At 48.7% G+C, this 18,336-nt stretch overlaps 1 protein-coding gene across 12 annotated transcripts in view; it reads right to left on the minus strand.

Annotated features, from left to right (window-relative positions):
• Kmt2c (lysine methyltransferase 2C) overlaps window positions 1-14,028 on the minus strand; it is a 204,872-nt gene extending 190,844 nt beyond the window's left edge. For 10 of the 12 annotated variants that reach the window (XM_048340504.1, XM_048340505.1, XM_048340508.1 and 7 more), the window contains exon 1: window positions 13,653-14,024. In XM_048340504.1, the coding sequence (XP_048196461.1) occupies window positions 13,653-13,813 (161 nt within the window). In that variant the 5' untranslated portion in view covers window positions 13,814-14,024. Of the gene's footprint in view, window positions 1-13,652 lie in introns of all 12 variants that reach the window. The other 2 variants (XM_048340506.1, XM_048340501.1) reach the window with 1 other exon arrangement.
• Between the last annotated feature and the right edge of the window lie 4,308 nt (window positions 14,029-18,336).

The following is an 18,336-nucleotide window of genomic DNA, read 5'->3' on the forward strand; positions in this document are numbered from 1 at the left end:
CTAAAGGAAGTCCTGGGGCCATAGGAGTCCTGTCTTCCACACTACGAAGCAACTCTCTCTGTTGCTTATTGATAACTTTAATAAAGGTCAGTTAAGAGTGGGGGTTTTTAAGCACTCCCAAACTGAGACCTGGAACAGCCCTTTTGAGGACAACTAATTGCATGTATCAATTTATATTGTGTGCTCAATTATTATGATGTATGCTCTCTGGTGTTTAGGGAAAATGGAGATGACACAATCCATACTTTAGCGTAATAAATATGTCCTAATTTTTGTGTTTTCAAAACTTCATCTCTTCAGTGCTTTCCTAGTAAAAAAGGAGGGATGTGGTTTGCTTTCCCAACTGTTCTCTTCAAGAATCCAGTTTTGAACAGAAAGAAATCTTCACTCCTTCTCTCCATCACAGGGCACTTTATTTTCTTGCATGTTGTTGCAAGCTAAACTCAGAGCCTCACACTGGCAGGGCAGGCACTCTGCCATCTGGGGCACACCCTCAGCTCTTTGCGCTTTCATTTTTTGGTTAGGGTCTCACACTCTTCCTGGCCAGCATGGGCTGCCATCTTTCCACAGAGCCGGGATGACCACGCACGTACACCACCATCCCTTTCTATTCACCAAGATAGGGATCTTTTTTTCCCCAGCCTGGCCTCAAACTATGATCCTCCCAATACATGCCTCCCAAGGAGCTAAGATTTACAGGCATGAGCTACCATACCTGAGTAGAACTAAAATTTCCTTAAAAGCCAAGGCCAGGGTCAGAGTATCATACCAGTATTCAAATTCTACAACCAAGTAACTATGTGACTTTCCTGAAACAGCTACTTCATCTATAAAACTAATAGGTCTGCTACAACTGATTACAAGCATCAAGTAAGGTAGCTTCTGGTAAGTATTACAGGTGTGTGATCAATATCATCAGCCAAATACTAATTTTTTTATCCCACCTCAACAACTTGTTCTCTCAGCAGAGTTTATTTTCATTCTTCAAGACTCTGAGGCCAGGCCCAGTGGCTCACACCTGTAATACCAGCTACAGAGGTGGCAGACACCAGGAGGCTTCAAGTTCAAGGCCAGAAGGTTAGAGAGCAAAAAGGTTAGAGAGATCCCATCTCAACAAACAAGCCAGGTACACTGGTGTATAACTGTCAATTCAGCTACATGGGAACATCGCGAACCAGGGGTAGATTCTGGTAAGAACATAAGATCCTACTTGAAAAATAACTAAAGCAAAAAGGACTAGGCATATGGCTTAAGTGGTAGACTGCATGCCTGGCAAGCATTAAAGGTCTGAGTTCAAATCCCAGTAATGCCAAAAATAAAGGCTCCCTGAAAGAAATTTTTCGTTCTCAGACTTTTCGATTTTCTGTTGTACAACATATCATTCTGCAACACTTTTCACTGACTGTACAGAACTGGGAATCTTGTTTTAGTCTGTCTCTTCAGTATTTACTATCTAATGAACACTAAGGTAATGATTCTGCCAAACATCTTCCCATGGCAATTAATAGAAAACAAACAAGTATACCCAACTGAGACTAAAACATGTATTTCTGGAACATACTTTGAAGAAAACTGATTTTAAGTCACCTATGGTCTCACTACATTAAAATTTTACTATTTGATGCTTCCCTTCCATGTTTGTGGGAGAAAGAAAGCATAGGAAGAATCAAGTCCAAAACCCTATAGTTCCTACATTATTTTTACTTCCAGAAAAAAATTTTATACTTAATAGTATATTATATTATATATACCCTTAATTGTGGTAATAACCATAATCTATGAACCACATTTAACCACAGGTAACAAAACATACTCCTAAGCCAAATATGAATTTTGGGGCTAAAACAATGTTACTCTTTGGTGTTTATTGTTGTTCCTCACCAACTATGTCCAGTTATCTCTCCAGAACTAGATTTTACTTCCTTATTCTCTTGCAGTTAGGTGCTGCCACTTGACTTTCTCCAACTATCAAATATAAACAGAACTAGCATATGAGCACTTCCAGATAATACATTTAAGACCCAGAGTAAAATCTACCATGGTCTTTTCCATCTCTGCAGCAGTGGAAGGATAGAGGTGGTACTTTTTTTTCTATCTGGATGCAGTTTGAAAGTAGAGTTCGTAGCCCAATCCTGGATATACACACTGAATAAGCAAGGAATTCACACTTGATTAGAACCACTAAAAACTGTTTGTTACCACAGCATAATCTATAGATATTCTGACATATACACCAACTGTAGAATTTCTCAATATCACCCTAATTGTCAGTGTTATGAATGCTCTACACAAAGCAGAAACTGTGGTTTATTAACATTTTAAATATAGAAAGCAGGTAGGATACCCTTAAAAAGACCAAAGATCAGCAGAGCTGTATTTTTCAAAGAAAAGATTACAAGATATGAACTACCTGCATATTAAATTTTTTTTTAAAAAGCACAGAGGGACCCACCTAGCCACAACCTCCCCGCCCCACGCAAAAAAAAAAAGAAAGGGGGGGAGGAAGGGGAGGGCTGAGCACTGGTGGCTCATGCCTGTAATCCTAACTACTCAGGAGACTGAGATCTGAGGATCACAGCTCAAAGCCAGGACTAGACTCCTATCTCCAATTAGCCATCAGGAAACAGGAAGTGACTGTTGTGGCTCAAAGTGGCAGGGCATTAGCCTTGAGCTGAATATGAATAGCTCAGGAACAATACCCAGGCCCAGAGTTCAAGCCCCACAACTGACAAAAAAAGAAAGAAAGAAAGAAAGAAAGAAAGAAAGAAAGAAAGAAAGAAAGAAAGAAAGAAAGAAAGAAAGAAAGAAAGAAAGAGAGAGAGAGAAAGAAGAAAGAAAAAAGAAAGAAAGAAAAAGTGATTGTATATAAAAGCAAGAGTATACCATTACTTCTCCCTCTTGCCCAAAATAAATACTTACCTTACTTCCTTCACTATGCAAGGTTTAAAATAAGGAGGGGAGGTGCTAGGGAAATATCTCGCTGGTAGAACATGTAACCTAGCGTGCCTGAGGACTTGAGGACCCAGGTTCCATCCCTAGCACCAAAACAAAAACAAATCAAGAGTAAAGGCTTAAGATTCAACAGAACGCTGAAAGCAGCCATAGCCAACCAATTTGAGTCTGGCCTACAGTATGAAATCAACTGCCAGCCCAAGTGGTTCAGTATCATTAACTTACACATGAGAAAAATAATGCCCAGGGATATTAACTGCTTGTGGTGGTGGGGGCTGGTGGCTGCTTCTGCATTACCCATGTGGTGTCAGTAAATACACATTGAATCTGTTCTAAGCGGCCATCTTCTCAGCTGAAGGACTACACTCCCAATCTCCTTTGCCAGCTACACAGGCCGTGTGATCATTGGGACGATGTTCCAGGCAGCTGCACACAAGCTCTAACACGTGGTGCTTCTTAGAGGGCTGTTTTGGAGGAAAAGGGTGTATCTTGTCCTCTTCTTCTCCACTGTGTTTCATGGGACACAGATGAAATAACTGAGGCTCTAGTAGCCATCATGGAATGTTAGGCCAAAGGCCATTCCCATCTGAGCAGTGAGGTACGAAGAAGTAAGTACCTGGTGACTTTGCTGTACAGAGGTCCCATGCCAGCCTTTCTTTTAAGCTCTAGAATTTGACATGAAATAGAAATAAACATCACTTCAAGTCACTATTACTCTGGAGTTTTCTACCACATCAGGACAAATCTAATCCTTACTAACATACCCAGGTATGGGTAAATGGACCAGAAATGGAATACGGGTATTCCCACACAGTCCATAATGCTCAACTATAAACCTCAGACTGTGTAAGTCAAAAGTGTGAAACCATCTGCTTAGATTTTTATTCATAATTATTTTTAATTGCATTATTATTAAGATGTTGTACAGAGGGGTTACCATTTCATAAGTCAAGTAATGGGTTCACTTCTTTCTTTTCTTCTTTTTGGTTGGTCATGGGACTTGACCTCAGGACGTAGGCACAGTCCCTGAGCTCTTTTGCTCAAGGCTAGTTTTATCACCCTGAGTCATAGCTCCACTTACAGTTTTTGAGTGGTTAATAGGAGATGAGTCTCCCAGTGACTTTTCTGCCCAGGCTGGCTTGGAATCACGATCCTCAGATCTCAGCCCCTTGAGTAGCCAGGATTACAGGTGTGAGCTACTGGCACCCATCTAAGTATATTTCTTTTTGGACAATGGACCCCTTTCTTCACTTTCTTCCTCCTATTTCTGTCCACAGTGGCATAGATCATTTTCCACATAGTGGATATTCATAATTCTTTTGCCTATTATATACTAACTATAGTCCAGTCTATACCGATAACTGCATTTAAAATATAACGTGTCTTAATAATAATAATCCATCTCTGGGGCTGGGAATATGGCCTAGTGATAAAAGTGCTCACCTCATACACATTGAAGCCCTGGGTCCGATTCCTTAACACCACATAAAAGGCAGAAGTGGTGCTGTGGCTCAAGTGGTGGAATGCTAGCCTTGAGCAAAAGCCAGGGACAGTGCTCAGGCCCTGAGTTCAAGCCCCAGGAATGGCAATAATAATAATAATAATAATAATCTATCTCTATTTCGAAATACCTTAGAGAAATAATGGCTAAAACAAAGACAACCTCAGTAAAACATGTTTGAAAACAGTAATGACTTTTATAGTATGAATTCCACATATATTGTTCCTAAGAATTAGAGTCCCTTAAAGCCACCTATTTCCATTAACTATTCTATACAACAAACCCCACAAAACCGATTAAAACCGCCGTTTTATTTATTTATGATTTTGCAATCTGCACTAGGCTCATCTGGGTGGTTCCTATGCCACACTGACCAGGTGGTCGTTTCTGTAATTTGTGTTCAACCAGCAAGTCTACTAGGGCCTGAACTCTGAGGAGGCCCTGGAACAGTGCCTGGGAGCCCCTCCTTCTCTTTCTCCTTCTCCGCTTCTCCAGCAGAGACAGTATGACCTAGCTTCTTGCATGGCCGTAACTAAGGGCCATCAAGAATCCAAAAGCACAAGCTGCCTAGCCTTCATCAGCTTACGCTTAAATCCAGCCAAGTATCATTCATTACCCCCGACCTTCTATAACTAAAGTGTATCTCATACTAGCCAAGATACGAGGTGAGAAGACTATAGTGGACTACGGTTATTACATACATATAGCACATTCTTTTGCTCTCTGGAGATCAAACATCTGTAAAAAGTGAGAGGTGACATATTCTTGGAGCCAGACACCAGTGGCTTGTACCTATAATCCTAGCTAAGAGGCTAAGACCTGAGAATTGTGATTTAAAGTCAATCCAAGCAGACTCTTCTCTCCAATTCACCAGCAGAAAGGCAGAAGTGCAGAAGTGGAGGTGTGGCTTAAGTGGTAGAGCATCAGAAAAAAGCTCAGTGAGAGTTTGAGGCCCTGAGTAAATAAATGATTTTTTTCTTGGAGTTCTCATCTAACTCATTTAGTCTATGGCTTGAAGTACATGAGTCAAACATAGAGAATATCTTGGCCATACTAACCAAATGCTTCAAGTCTAACAGAACAATGCAACGGTAACAACTTCAAGGTAAAACATATACTTTGTTTGTTTCATTTTATCATTTTGTATATAACTGGTTGCTTACTTTAAATATACAAGCAAGACACCAGGATACCAAAGACTAGAAAACAGAGGAATTTTTTTTTTTTCTGCTAGGCTGCACTGAAAGATGGGATTAAGGACAAAAACCAACATCCCTTGAGATCAACAACTACATTGTTTATAATGTAAATGGATTGCAGTGAGGCACTAAGTAAGAAAGTATAAAAAAATGTAAGAAGCTGGACACTGCTAGCTCATTCATGCCTATAATCCTGGCTACAACGGAGGCAGATTAACTGAAGATCCAAGTTCAAAGCCAGCTCAGGCAGGAAAAGTGTGAGACTCTTATTTCCAACTAACTGCACAACAAAACAAACAATAACAAAACAACAACAACAACAAAAAAAAGGTAGTGGAGCTGTGTCTCAAGTGACAGAGCACTGGCCTTGAGCAAAAATGCCCAGGGACAATGCCCAGGCACTAAGTGCAAGCCCCAGGACCAGCATGCATACATACACTGTGTGCCCTATACACACAAAACTTCAAGAAACAAACCATTTTAATAAGTCTCATTTAGAAAATGTAATTAATAAAACCCTGGTCAGAGTTACAGTATTAAAAATTCCATTATAACACTGCAAAGTTTTGGTAATGAAAATTTTAAATTGTTATGTAAGAAACATTACTACAGGCTGGGGATATAGCCTAGTGGCAAGAGTGCCTGCCTCGGATACACGAGGCCCTAGGTTCGATTCCCCAGCACCACATATACAGAAAAAACGGCCAGAAGCGGCGCTGTGGCTCACGTGGCAGAGTGCTAGCCTTGAGCGGGAAGAAGCCAGGGACAGTGCTCAGGCCCTGAGTCCAAGGCCCAGGACTGGCCAAAAAAAAAAAAGAAACATTACTACAGGGATGGGGGAGAAGATTAGAGGAAGCCAAAGTGGGAGAAAAATGAGGGAGGGGGTGACATGTTTGACACGAAATGTACCCACTACTTTACGTATGTAACTGTAACCCATCTGTACATCACCTTGATAATAGAATAAAATTTTTTTAAAGAACATTACTACATACACAACTTCTAGGGAATTACTCTGGCTCTTTATTGTAATGAAAAACATGAAATAAATAAGATCTTTGCTGCTAAAGCTTTATCTTTCTTCTTTTTCTTTACATTAGGGACATCTGTACAGAAAAGAATTCATTGCCCTCTGGTCCTATCCAAGTTTCCAGCCTCTGCTGAAAAATCGACAAATTACAGAAACAGCATCTTACAAAGCAACCACTAACCAGAATTGAGTAGTAATTGCACCCTAAGAAAAAGCACAATGACTCTGAAGACTCTCCAAAGGTGTTTGGGGTCCCTACCCATGTCATCTGTCACTCAAATCTTACAAGTGACCTTTAATTCATTTAAATTGCATACCTAGTCCCCATAAGCAGCTGATAACCCTAACCAGAGGATAAAGCCAAACTCCTTAGTCTGCTATTCAAGTAGTATCACAGCTTGGTCCTATCCCCTGAAGTAAGCCTCGACTCTAGGCACACTCCACTAGGAAAACATCTCCTAATTTCCCTCCTCAGCAATTTTAGTCTCACTGCTTACCCAAACACTCATTTTCTTCCCAATCTACTTGACTAGATCGCACCATCCTTCCATCCTTCAAGGCCTAATTCAAGTTATTACTCTCCTCAAATCTTTGAGGACTCCTCTTGGCCAAAGGGAATCTTCCTGCAGTTGACTGTCCATTCTAGCACATATTCAGCACTTAGATGCTCTGTGAATAACAAAGGCCAAGTGAAAGACATAAGAGGCAGCAAAACATCAGCCCAGGACAGCTCAAAACATTCTAGAAAGAGGCATCATATGTAACTATTCCTGCCATCATACAATAGCAGCAGCAAAGTGAAACAACAGTCCCATCTTTTTTTTTATATGAGACACTTTCTAAAATATTACAAGTCTAAAATAAGCTGTGTCATTCTCTTAATATGTGCTCCTAAGTTCCTCAAATACTGCAAGTAAATAGATTTACACTTCTGATTCTTTTTTTTTAATCTTTTTTTTATTATTAATTGAACATAAATTTTTTTACAAGGTGTTGTGCAAAGAGGGTGCAGTTACATAGTAGGGCAGTGTGTACATTTCTTGTGATATCTTACAACCTGTTTTTCCATCCCTTTACACTTCTGATTCTTAACTCAAGATTTGTCTTTCTACTGAATTTTTCACAGTAACTACCAGCATATATGCAAGGGCCATTATAAAAAAAATTCCTATTTCACTCCATAATTTCTGCAACTTATCTCTACAAGAAGTTCTGAAAATAGCCACTGCAGCACAAACATGATAAAGAATCTTTTTAAAGGAAGAAGGATTAATCAGCTTACTGAAATTAAAAGATAAAAACAAGCCAAAACAATATGGAAAATAAACTTTAAAAAAGAAACACAGGGGTTGGGGGTTTAGCTCAGCGGAAGAGCACTTCCCTGACAAGTGCAAGGCCCTGTATATTCCAGGGTGGAGAATGTAGCTCAGTAGTAGAGTGTTTACAGAGAGGCTCTGGGTTCAACTGCTAGCAATGTAAAGGGGATTGGGGAGTATACACAAGGAGAGAAAAAAGAAAACTTCCATGAAAGCTAAAAATGGTATTCAAGCCAAGTAACCTAATAGTCTATCAAGTGTCCCTCACACCACTCCAACTTTAGAGAGCATCTAATGATCTTTGTACCTAACAACTGACCATTTTTACTTTGTGAAGTTCCACGAAAACCCCTTAGTTCTTTTTGTGCTGGTCCTGGGGCTTGAACTCAAGGCCTGGTTACTTACTACTGTCCCTGACCTTTGTTTTTTTGCTCAAGGCAAACACTCAATCACTTGAGCCCCATCTCTACTTCTGGCTTTTTTTTTGGGGGGGGGGGTCGTTAATTGGAGATTAATTGGAGTGTCACAGACTTTCCTGCCCCCACTGGCTTCAAACCATGACTCTCCCATGTCAGCCTCCTGAAGAGCTAGGATTATAGGTGCAAGCATCTGGTTTTCAGACCTAACTTTTAGCTCACTTGTAAGTAGATGACTGGGCAACCACTACCTGACCAGAGAAACCTGACTATGGCCTAGAGAACAGCAAGTAGTTTTAGTTTTAAAAATAAAAAAAGGGGGGAGGGGGGATAAAGCTGTGTGGTTTCTCTCCCCTGAAAACTGATTACAAATCTGATATCAAGGAATTCAATGAGATAATGCAATTTCATAAATTACAATTTCCAGGATAGAAATTTAAACTGTGATGTTCAAATGTAAAGAAATTCATACATTTAGCCAGGTGCCAGTGGCTCACGCCTATAATCCTAGCTACTCAGGAGGCTGAGATCTGAGGATCACCGTGTGAAGCCAGCCCAGACAGGAAAGTCCATGGAACTCTTCTCTCCAATTAGCCACTCGAAAATCTGAAGTGGTACTGTGGCTCAAAGTGGTACAGTACTAGCCTTGAGTGAAAAAACTAAGAGACAGGGCCCAGGCCCTTAGTTCAAGCCCCATTACTAAGAATTAAATACATAAAATTTAAATAAAGTGGAAAAAAATCATAGGGGTTGGATGTGTAGCTCAGGTGGTAGAGTGTCAACCGATAAGCAAAAGCAAACAGCAAATTCAAATCCTAGTCTCGGACCAAAAAAGAAAGGAAGGAAGGAAAAACATCATAATCTAACATGTTAGAAATGCCTGGAAGTTAGACAGCAGTAAACTATAGTGATGCCAGGTCAGAGAACCCTTTCCTGACAAAAGAGTGAAGCTGGTAGTATTGGCCAGAGAGAGACTGACAGTACTGACCATCTTGATTTCAACTAGAACATTTAGGTGCCTGTATGTGCCAGACACCAGTAACCCTCAAAACTCTCCATTTGGAAGTAGAAGTGTGGCTCAAGTGGTAGAGGAACAGGATGTGTAAAAAAGGCAAGCTAGAGCAGGGTTCAAGTTCTAGTACCAACACACACACAACCAGTTAGAATGGGCTTGGGAATGTGGCTTAGTGGTACAGTGCTTGCCTAGCATGCATGAAGCCCTGGGTTCCATTCCTCAGCACCGCATAAAAAAGAAAAAGCCAGAGTGGCGCTGTGGCTAAAGATGTAGAGTGCTAGCCTTGAGCAAAAAGAAGCCAGAGATAGTGCTCAGACCCTGAGTCCCAAGCCCCAGGACTGGCAAAAACAAAACAAAACAAAACAAGAAGTGTTGGGTTAGGAGAGTTGCTTAGTGGTAGAAAGCTTGCATAACATGCCTGAGGCCCTGGGTTCAATTCCTTGGTACCACATAAACAAAAATAATAATAATAAAATTAAGACAGGCAAACTAAAAAATTGTTCAGTAGTGGCTCATGCCTATAATCCTACTCAGGAAGCTGAGATCTGAAGATTTCAACTCAAAGCCAGCCGGGTTAGAAAACTTAGGGGGGAAAAATGCATTTGCTCAAAAAACATGAACAATAGTAACTCCAGTAAAATCTTTTTGGTACATTGCATACTTACTACTAAGAGCAGTTTTCTAACATTTATTTTTCAACTGCAGTGGCAAGAAACTGCTAAAAAGAGAAAAGCCCAACAAATAGAAAGTAACAAGAGACAACAACTCTGTAGCCATGTTTTCCTGGTCCCTTGCATGACACTGCAGGATGTGCCTAATTTTCCCTAACAATATTACTCAAGATGACTCTCTAATAAGCAAATGTGCTATGAGAGGAAAAGTAGTTCTGGCAAAAGGGCCAAGGAAGGACAATGCCTCAGAACCACCGCCCCCCCCCCGGGCCCCACCCACCCCAAGCCTCACACCAACTTGGTAAACGCTTCCCTGGGCTTTGCAATTTAGTTATGCTCATCTAAGGAGAAGCAAATAAAACCAAAGTTTCAGGAAAAAAAAAAAGTATCCTTCACAGAAAAACAGACATCTAGTATGTGCAATACTGTGTAGGACCAGCGCGGCCACAGCGGGTAGACCTGAGCCTCTGGAAAAAGACTGTGAGCTACTCCAAACAACCAAGTAATTAGAGTCTTTACCGGTGAGGAGGGACTCTAGACAAAAGTAAATTTCACTGTTCTACCTGACATTTATACAACAGGAAGTCCCTATCTACATACCTACATTTCAAACTGACTCTAAAAAGGAACAGCTTGAGTTCAACATTCTTGATTTTAGGTAATAAATATAAGTTTCAGTTAATCGTAGTTAATGTAAAACCTATAACTACACAGCCCATGCTTTCTAAATACAACACACAGGTCACCTAGAACTATAAAACAAGAAAAATTTATTTACCTAATTATGAAAAACTCAAACATAAGGAGAATTAACTGCTAATCCAAAGACAAATTCACAAATCTACTTAAAAAAAACACACCAAAACAGTATTATAAGACATCATCTCTAACAACCCACTAAATTAGTGCCTATGGGCATTTTGTTGTTGTTATTGTCTTGGGGCTTGAACCCAGGGCCTGGGCTATATTCCTGAGCTTTTTGTGGTCAAGGTTAGTCCCCACCATTTGAACCACAGCTCCACTTCCCACTTTTTGGTGGCTGATTGCAAATAAGACTCTCAGACTTCCCTTGCCTATGCTGGCTTTGGACCTTGATCCTCTGATCTCGGCCTCCTAAGTAGCTGGGATTACCAGTGTGAGCCACCAGAGACCGGCTCATGGGAATTTTAAAACCTTCACCTCCATTACATTTCACAAATATTAATTTTCATTTCTTCAGCACATTGTTTAATTTCACACTATTTCATTGATTACAAAGCTAAATTACATCTGTTACGCATCAGTTTCACTTTCAGTGTTAACCAACCAAACTACAGGGTCTTTTCCACATGGTGCCTAATACCTGTAGAGATACAAATGGAAAATCGGGCCGGCCCTTTGCTTTCCACTCCACATGTAAGTTTCCACTTGCGTGTTCCTAAAACACTTGGGAGAGCCCACTCCCTTCAAAAGACATTTAATTTCAAAGAATTCACTGAGAAGTTTGGAGCCAATAGACTTCACTGTCCTATAATAAACGTACTAGTTTTCACAACTGACAAAAAAAAAAAGACACAGAATTGTCCTCAACACCCCCTTCAAGTTTTGATGTTTCATATGGTTAGATTATGTCATTTTTTTCTCTCTCAAAAGGACCCCCTTTCCCTTTTTTGTAATGAGATAAAATAAAGATGTCAACTCCCCACAACCACCTTTCTTCCGGTGAACACAAGAGTTGCACGGAATACAACAAACAGAGCTCATCTCCAGAGGGGAAGATTCGTGCGTGCACGCGCCCGCACGCATACACCTGGGACTGGGGATGTGACCACAGACATGTCTGCTCTGAAAGAATTTAAATGCAGCTCGAAAGCACAAAGTCATCGCTAAGGTTCAGAAAGCGAAGCTTTTCCAAGTGGCAAAAAAATGGGAAGCAATCAGGAAAATCCTGGTATGGCTTCTTCGTTGTGGGTTTAAGGAAGGATACATATATATATATACATATATATACATATACATAGTGGCAACGTCTAAAGTTACTTAAAACTCCACCTCCCAATTCCAATTCGGTCCTAATGGCATGCTATACCAGACACTGTATTTCAATTTAAGCGACAGGAAAGAAAACAGGCAACTTTGTATCACAAAGAAGCGAGTATGTAATAATGTATACATCCTACACTACTCGTTTCTCTTTTAAGATCTCTCCCAGCTAGTCGAGGACTGGAAGGACTGGCAACGCAAGGCAGAGGCAACGCAAGGCCCTGAATCATTCTCACCGCCGAAAGGCAGCAAGGCGAAAAGAAAAAATAAAATTTAAAAAAAAAAAAAAAGGAGCACGGTCAAGAGTCGAACGGGTTCGAACCCCCAAGCCAACCTAGCAGGCCTCAGCAAGCACTCTCTTTACTACGAATGACCCAGCACGCCGGGGCACCTGAAGCCGAGCGACTCCGGAGCGAGCCCCGCGGAGGGAGGGCGGGCGGGCGGCCCGGGGCTGCGGGCCACGGCCGGCCGCGCGGGGAGAGAGCTGCACCCCCACCACCACCACGACGTGAGTAAGCAGCGCCCGCCACCCGACAACTTCCGAAGCCACGCGCCGGTCTCCCGCAGCACGCAGCCCCCGCACGGCCACGGCCGCGGCCGCGGGGTCCTCCCGGTACCGGGCAAAGTTGCCCAGCAGCCAGCCAGCCGGCCGGGCGGGCGGGCACTCGGTGAAAAGCACGCTTCCAGCCGCCTCCTCCCGCCGGCCAAACGCGACCGAAACCGGGTCCCGGCCCCGGCCCGGCCCAAGTTGCGAGTCCGGCCGGCGCTCCCCTCGGCCTGCTCCGGGGGGCTGGGGGGGAACCGGCCCGGGAGCGGGCACCCGACGCCGCTCCGCCACGCCGGCCCGACCGCACCTGGGGCCGCACCTGGGGCGCGGAGGTCCCGCCGGGCGGAGCAGTGCGGGCCGGGCCGGGCGGAGGTGGGGGAGGGGGGCGGGCGGCCTCGGCACCCCTCACCCCGGGGGAGCACGCGCGGGCTCGGGGTGCGGAGAAGTTCACGGGGAGCACCCCCCCCCCTCCCCGGGTTGACAAAGGCTGCCCCCGGCGGCGGCCCGGCCGGCTCGGGCTCCCCCACCCCTCCACCCACCCCCCACCCCCCCCGCGCCGGGACCACCTGGCCGCCGCGGCGTTTGACAGCTCGGTCCTGGCGCCGCCCGCTCCCCGGCTCCCGAGCGGCCCCGTCCCGGGCGCCGCGCGGCCGCGCTCCGCCGCCGGCGTCCACACGCCCGGCGAGGCCGCCGGGGAAGCCGGCGGGAAACCTCCCGGAGGAGCGGAGCTCGGCGCGGACACGGCCGGGGCCGAAGTAAAAGTAAAGTGCGCGGGGCGCGGGGCGGCGGGCGCGGGGCGCGGGGCGCGGGCGGGCGGGCGTCCGCCGGGGCTCGGGCGGGCGGGCGGACGGGCAGGACCCCCGCGCCGCCCCGCCCCCACCGGGCCGGGGGCGCGGGCCGGGCCGGGCCGGGGGCGGGCGCCTGACAGCTCCGGGCCGCGCCGCCGCTGGCCGCCGGCCTGGCTCCCCTCGCGCTCAACTTACTTCTTTCTGGCTCTCTGGAAAGGGGAAGCGCCATCTTTGCGAGGCCGGCCCCGAGGTCTTTTGTCTGCGGCTGCGGGGCTCGGGGCCGGGGCTCCGGGCTCCTCCGGGGGGGGTGGCGGCGGCTGCGGCTGCTCCGCGCCCCGGTCCTCCTCCGACGACATCCTAGTCACCAGGAAAGACGCATGGATCCCGGTCCTCCTCCTGGGGGGCTCCTCCCGCCGCCGCCGCCGCCGCCGCCGCCGAGGCCGCCGCCACCGAGGCCGCCGCCGCTGCTGCTCGGGTTGCTCCTCCCCGGCTCAGCCTCTCGCATTTCCCGCAGCGCCGGGGGCCGCAGCAGGTACCGGGAGAGGCTGCACCACGGAGCGAGCAGGACACGCACTCACACACACATCGGCGCGGGCGCGCGCACTCGGCGCGCAGGGGCCGGCGGGGGGCGGCCGGCGGCGGCGGCGGGCGGGCGGGGCGGGCGGGGCCGGCGGCGCGGGGCGGGGCGCGGCGGGGGCGGGCGGGGTGCGGCGGGGGCGGGCGGGCGGGGCGGGGCGCGGCGGGAGCGGCCGGGCGGGCGGCGGGGCGGGGCCGGACGGGGCAGGGCCGCGCGGGGCGGGGCGGGGCGTGACGGGGCGGCGTGGCCTCCCGGGGGGGAGTGGGGGTGGGGGGAGGGGGGTGGAGGCCTCCGCCCGCGGCGTGGGGCGCCGGCCGAGCCGCTCGCCCGGGCGGGGGTCGCGCCCCGGGGCCGCCCCTCCTCCGCGCCGTCCGCCCGCCCGCCCGCCCGCCCGTCGGGCGCGGGCGCGGGCGGCGGCGAAGTTTTGACAGCTGCCCCAGTTGTGGCGGGGGTTCCGGGCCCGCCGCTCGCTCTCTCCCCCTCGCACACGCGCGCACACGCGCGCTCACACTCACACACACGCACTCGTCTCCCGCTCACGCGCGCTCTCCGGGAGCGGGTGAGGAGGAAGTTTTGCAGGTGTGCGTTCCGCGCGCGCGCACACACACACACACACACACACACGCGCGCACGGCCGTCGCCGTCGAGCGAGGAGGCCCGCGCCCGGCTCCCGCGGGGCGCCCCGCACCGCCGTCTCGCCCACCCACACACTCACACACGCACGCACGCACGCACGCTCGCTCGGCGGCGCCTCGCGCCCCCGCCCCGGCCCCCGCCCGCCCGCCCGCCCCCGGCGCGCCGCTGTCACTCACGGGGCGCGCGCCGCGCATGCGCCGCGCCGCCGCGGCTGACCTCACCGCCCCTCCCCCGCCCGCCCCGCCCGCTCTGACGCGGCGGCCGCCGCCGGGGCCGCGGCTCGGCCTCCGGAGCTCGGGCCGCCGTCAAGCTGCGGACCGGAGAATCCGGGATCCGGGGCGCGGGGCCCGGGGAGGGGGAGGCCGGGGGGAGGTCAGCGCTCCCGGACGCGCGCCGTCCGCGCGCCGTGCGCGCACGTGCGGCCCCGGAGCCCCTCCGCGGCCCCCTCCCCCCGGGGGCCGCCCGCCCTCGCCCCCCCGCCCCCTCCCCCGGCTCCGGGCGGCCGGCGGCGGGGCGGAAGAGACGGGGTGCCTCTCGGGCAGCGGCCCCGGCCGCGGCCTCCGACGTCATTCTTAAAACACCACCACCCCGCGCGAGCGTCCGGAGCCGTGAGACAAAAAGCGAGCACGCGCCGCCGGAGGACGCGGGGCGCCCGGGGACCCCCGTGGGGGACGGGGACGGGGCGCGCAGGTGGAGAGGGGCGGGGCGGGCGGGCGGGGGCCCCGGCTGCGGCCTGGCCCGGCCTGGCCTCGCCGCCCGCCCGGGGCGCTCCGCGTGGGGACCGGCGGACCCGCGGGGGAGGGGGGGAGGGCCCCCGGGGAGGGGGTGGGAGGGCCTCCGGGGAGGGGGTGGGAGGGCCTCCGGGGAGGGGGTGGGAGGGCCCCCGGGGAGTCCCCGCTGCCCCGCCCCGCGGGCGCCGCTCTCCCCGTCCGCCGGGGTCCCCCGGGTTGGGTCGCGCGCCCCGGTGGGGAGGGCGGCCTGCTCTCTCTCGCGCGCGGGCTGCCCCGCCCTCCCCTTCCCCACCCCCCCCCGCCCCCAGCCAAGGTGTTCCCGAACATTCGGCCCCGTCTCCCACCGGGACGGACTGGTTCCCGGAGCCTACCCTACAGGAGAGACGGTGTCTGGAAATGGTTGAACCGTGGAAACGGTTAACGTCGTCACCCGGCTTCCCTCGGGGTTTCGTCTCGGAGGACTCGCCGTCGTTTATTAAATTTAGAGCCATAGGAGGTTTCGGGGGAGCGGAAAGCTGGCATAGTAAGCACACACTGTAAATTGGGGAGAGGAAAAAGTAAGGGGTGACAGAAATGCAACATCAACGTAATTAGGAATAAATTTGTAGCCTGGCTTATTAAGAAGTAATCATGTAAATAGACACGCCTAAAAGTGATATAATTAATACATAATTAAAATATTTGTACACATATCAAAACTCACCCCGTTTCATTTTCCTCTGTACACCGAGAACTGAGGCATTAATCCAAGTGTTGGTCTCTCTCCAATACCGAAATGTAAATACTCGTTTTCCCTATGAGTTTTTCATATGTCCCCAACCCTCCAAGTGTTGGAATTACAGGCATGCACCACCGTGCCTGTCCTACACGTGCATTTCTAAAATACAGCAAATGTGAAAAGTGTTCAAGGATGAGAAGGAACTTTTACTTGCTGTGTTTTTGTAAAGTATCTAACCCAGTACACTTGTCATTATAAGTAAATATGTGTATTTGAGGAAGGCTAATAAAGGTTGTTATTTGCAACAAAGGTAAGATATAACTCAGGAAGCCACACAAGATTCTCCGAAAGTCTAGCAAGTAAATGACAGTGGGTAAAAACTCATAGCGCAGATGCATTCTCGCTCACTGAAGCCCTGTGACATGTCATTGGGTGGTTATTACAGTGCAATCTCGTTTTTTATTTTAGTGAATACAAAAATATTCAGGTTGTGGGGTGCTCACACACCTAATCTTACCCACTCAGGAGGCTGAGACCTGAGGATCCCTCTCCCAAGGCAGCACTGGATGGAAGAATCTGTGAAACCCTTAGCTCCAATTAACCAGCTAAAAAGGCAGAGGTGGAGCTTGACTCCAGTGGTGGACCATTATCCTTGCGCAAAAATGTTCAAAGGCAGCATCCGGTCTCTAAGCTCGAGCCTTCGGACCAGCACACACACACACACACACACACACACACACACACACAATTCATGTGGCTATTCTACAGATGCGTCACTGAATATTGTCTTCTTGTTTTCCCATGAGATCTATATCCTAAAATCCTTGGGGCTGTTTACTCGGGTGGTGGTGGTGGTGGTGGTGGTGGTGGTGGCAATTTTGTTTGTTTTTAATGGCTGTTCGTTGGTTGGTTGGGTTTTGTTTCATTTTAAACCAAACTGTCAATTGTGGAACGATCACTGGACACTTGGATTCTAGAGCTTCTCATTTTTGTGTTCATCTTTTTACTACTTAAGTTTCACTTCACTAGGAACATAGCTCGGTGGTAGAACACTTGCTTCGACATGGAAGGCACTGAGTTTTCACCATGGTGGGGAGGAGAGGGAGATGGTTTGCTTTCTATATACCTGAAGTAGCTGAGAAGAAGGCAGAGAGCACCATGGCCTTCAAAGGCACTGTGTGTTCCCGGATAGAAGCAGAAGGGGGAGGGGTTTCTGCTGCACCTTTGACACACATGGGACTCTTGCCCTCTGGGGGGGTCTCTACTTTAAGCTGACAGCAGCACTTACCAAGAGGAAATACCCAGTGGACAGCAGGCAACTAGAAAATAAGCATGGGAAAGGGTAGGGATGGGAAGATTAAATAGCTACATGCGATGTGTACAAGACCATAGCAGCTGGGATTTGGGAAGGACAGAGAAGCCTGGCCTCTTCAGAAGAGGGCACACACAAAAGCGTTCTGCCAGCAAGTGTCACAATAGACACCGTCGAGTGGCAAGGGTGATTATGGTCATTATGAACAAGGCCTCTTGGGCTGGGAAGTTGGCTTAGCGATAAGAGTGCTAGCTTAGCGTGCTTGAAGCCCTGGGTTCCATTCTCAGCACGACATACACAGAAAAGGCCAGAAGTGGCGCTGTGGCTCAAGAGGTAGAGTGCTAGCCTTGAGCCCAGAGAGGCTCAGGGACAGAGCCTAGGCCCTGAGTTCAAGCCCCAGGACTGGCAAAAAAAAAAAAAAAAAAAGCAAAAGGTCTCTTGTTCTCCCCCTCTCCCACATAATTCTTGGATGCACCTTTTGGTTTTGGTTTTGGTCAGTCATGGGTTGTCTTGAAATCAGAGCCTGGGCTGTGGGCTGGGAATATGGCCTAGTGGTAAAGTGCTTGCCTCGTATACAGGAAGCCCTGGGTTCAATTCCTCAGCACCACATATATAGAAAAAAGCCAGAAGTGGAGCTGTGGCTCAAGAGGTAGAGTACTGAACACTGTCCCTGAGTCCATGCCTCAGGACTGGCAACAAAAACAAAACAACAACAGAGCCTAGGCTGTGTCCCTGGGCTAGAGCTCAACCACTTTGAGCCACAGTACCACTTCTAGTTTTCTGGTGGTTAATTGGAACTAAGAGTCTCAGATTTTCCAGCCTGTGCAGGTTCCAAATTGCAGTCCTTAGATCTCTGCCTCCTGACTAGGTAGGACCACAGGTGTGAGCTACCAGCCCCCAGCTGG

This window comes from Perognathus longimembris, chromosome 2, assembly GCF_023159225.1.
Source record: "Perognathus longimembris pacificus isolate PPM17 chromosome 2, ASM2315922v1, whole genome shotgun sequence".
Classification (NCBI taxonomy): domain Eukaryota; kingdom Metazoa; phylum Chordata; class Mammalia; order Rodentia; family Heteromyidae; genus Perognathus; species Perognathus longimembris.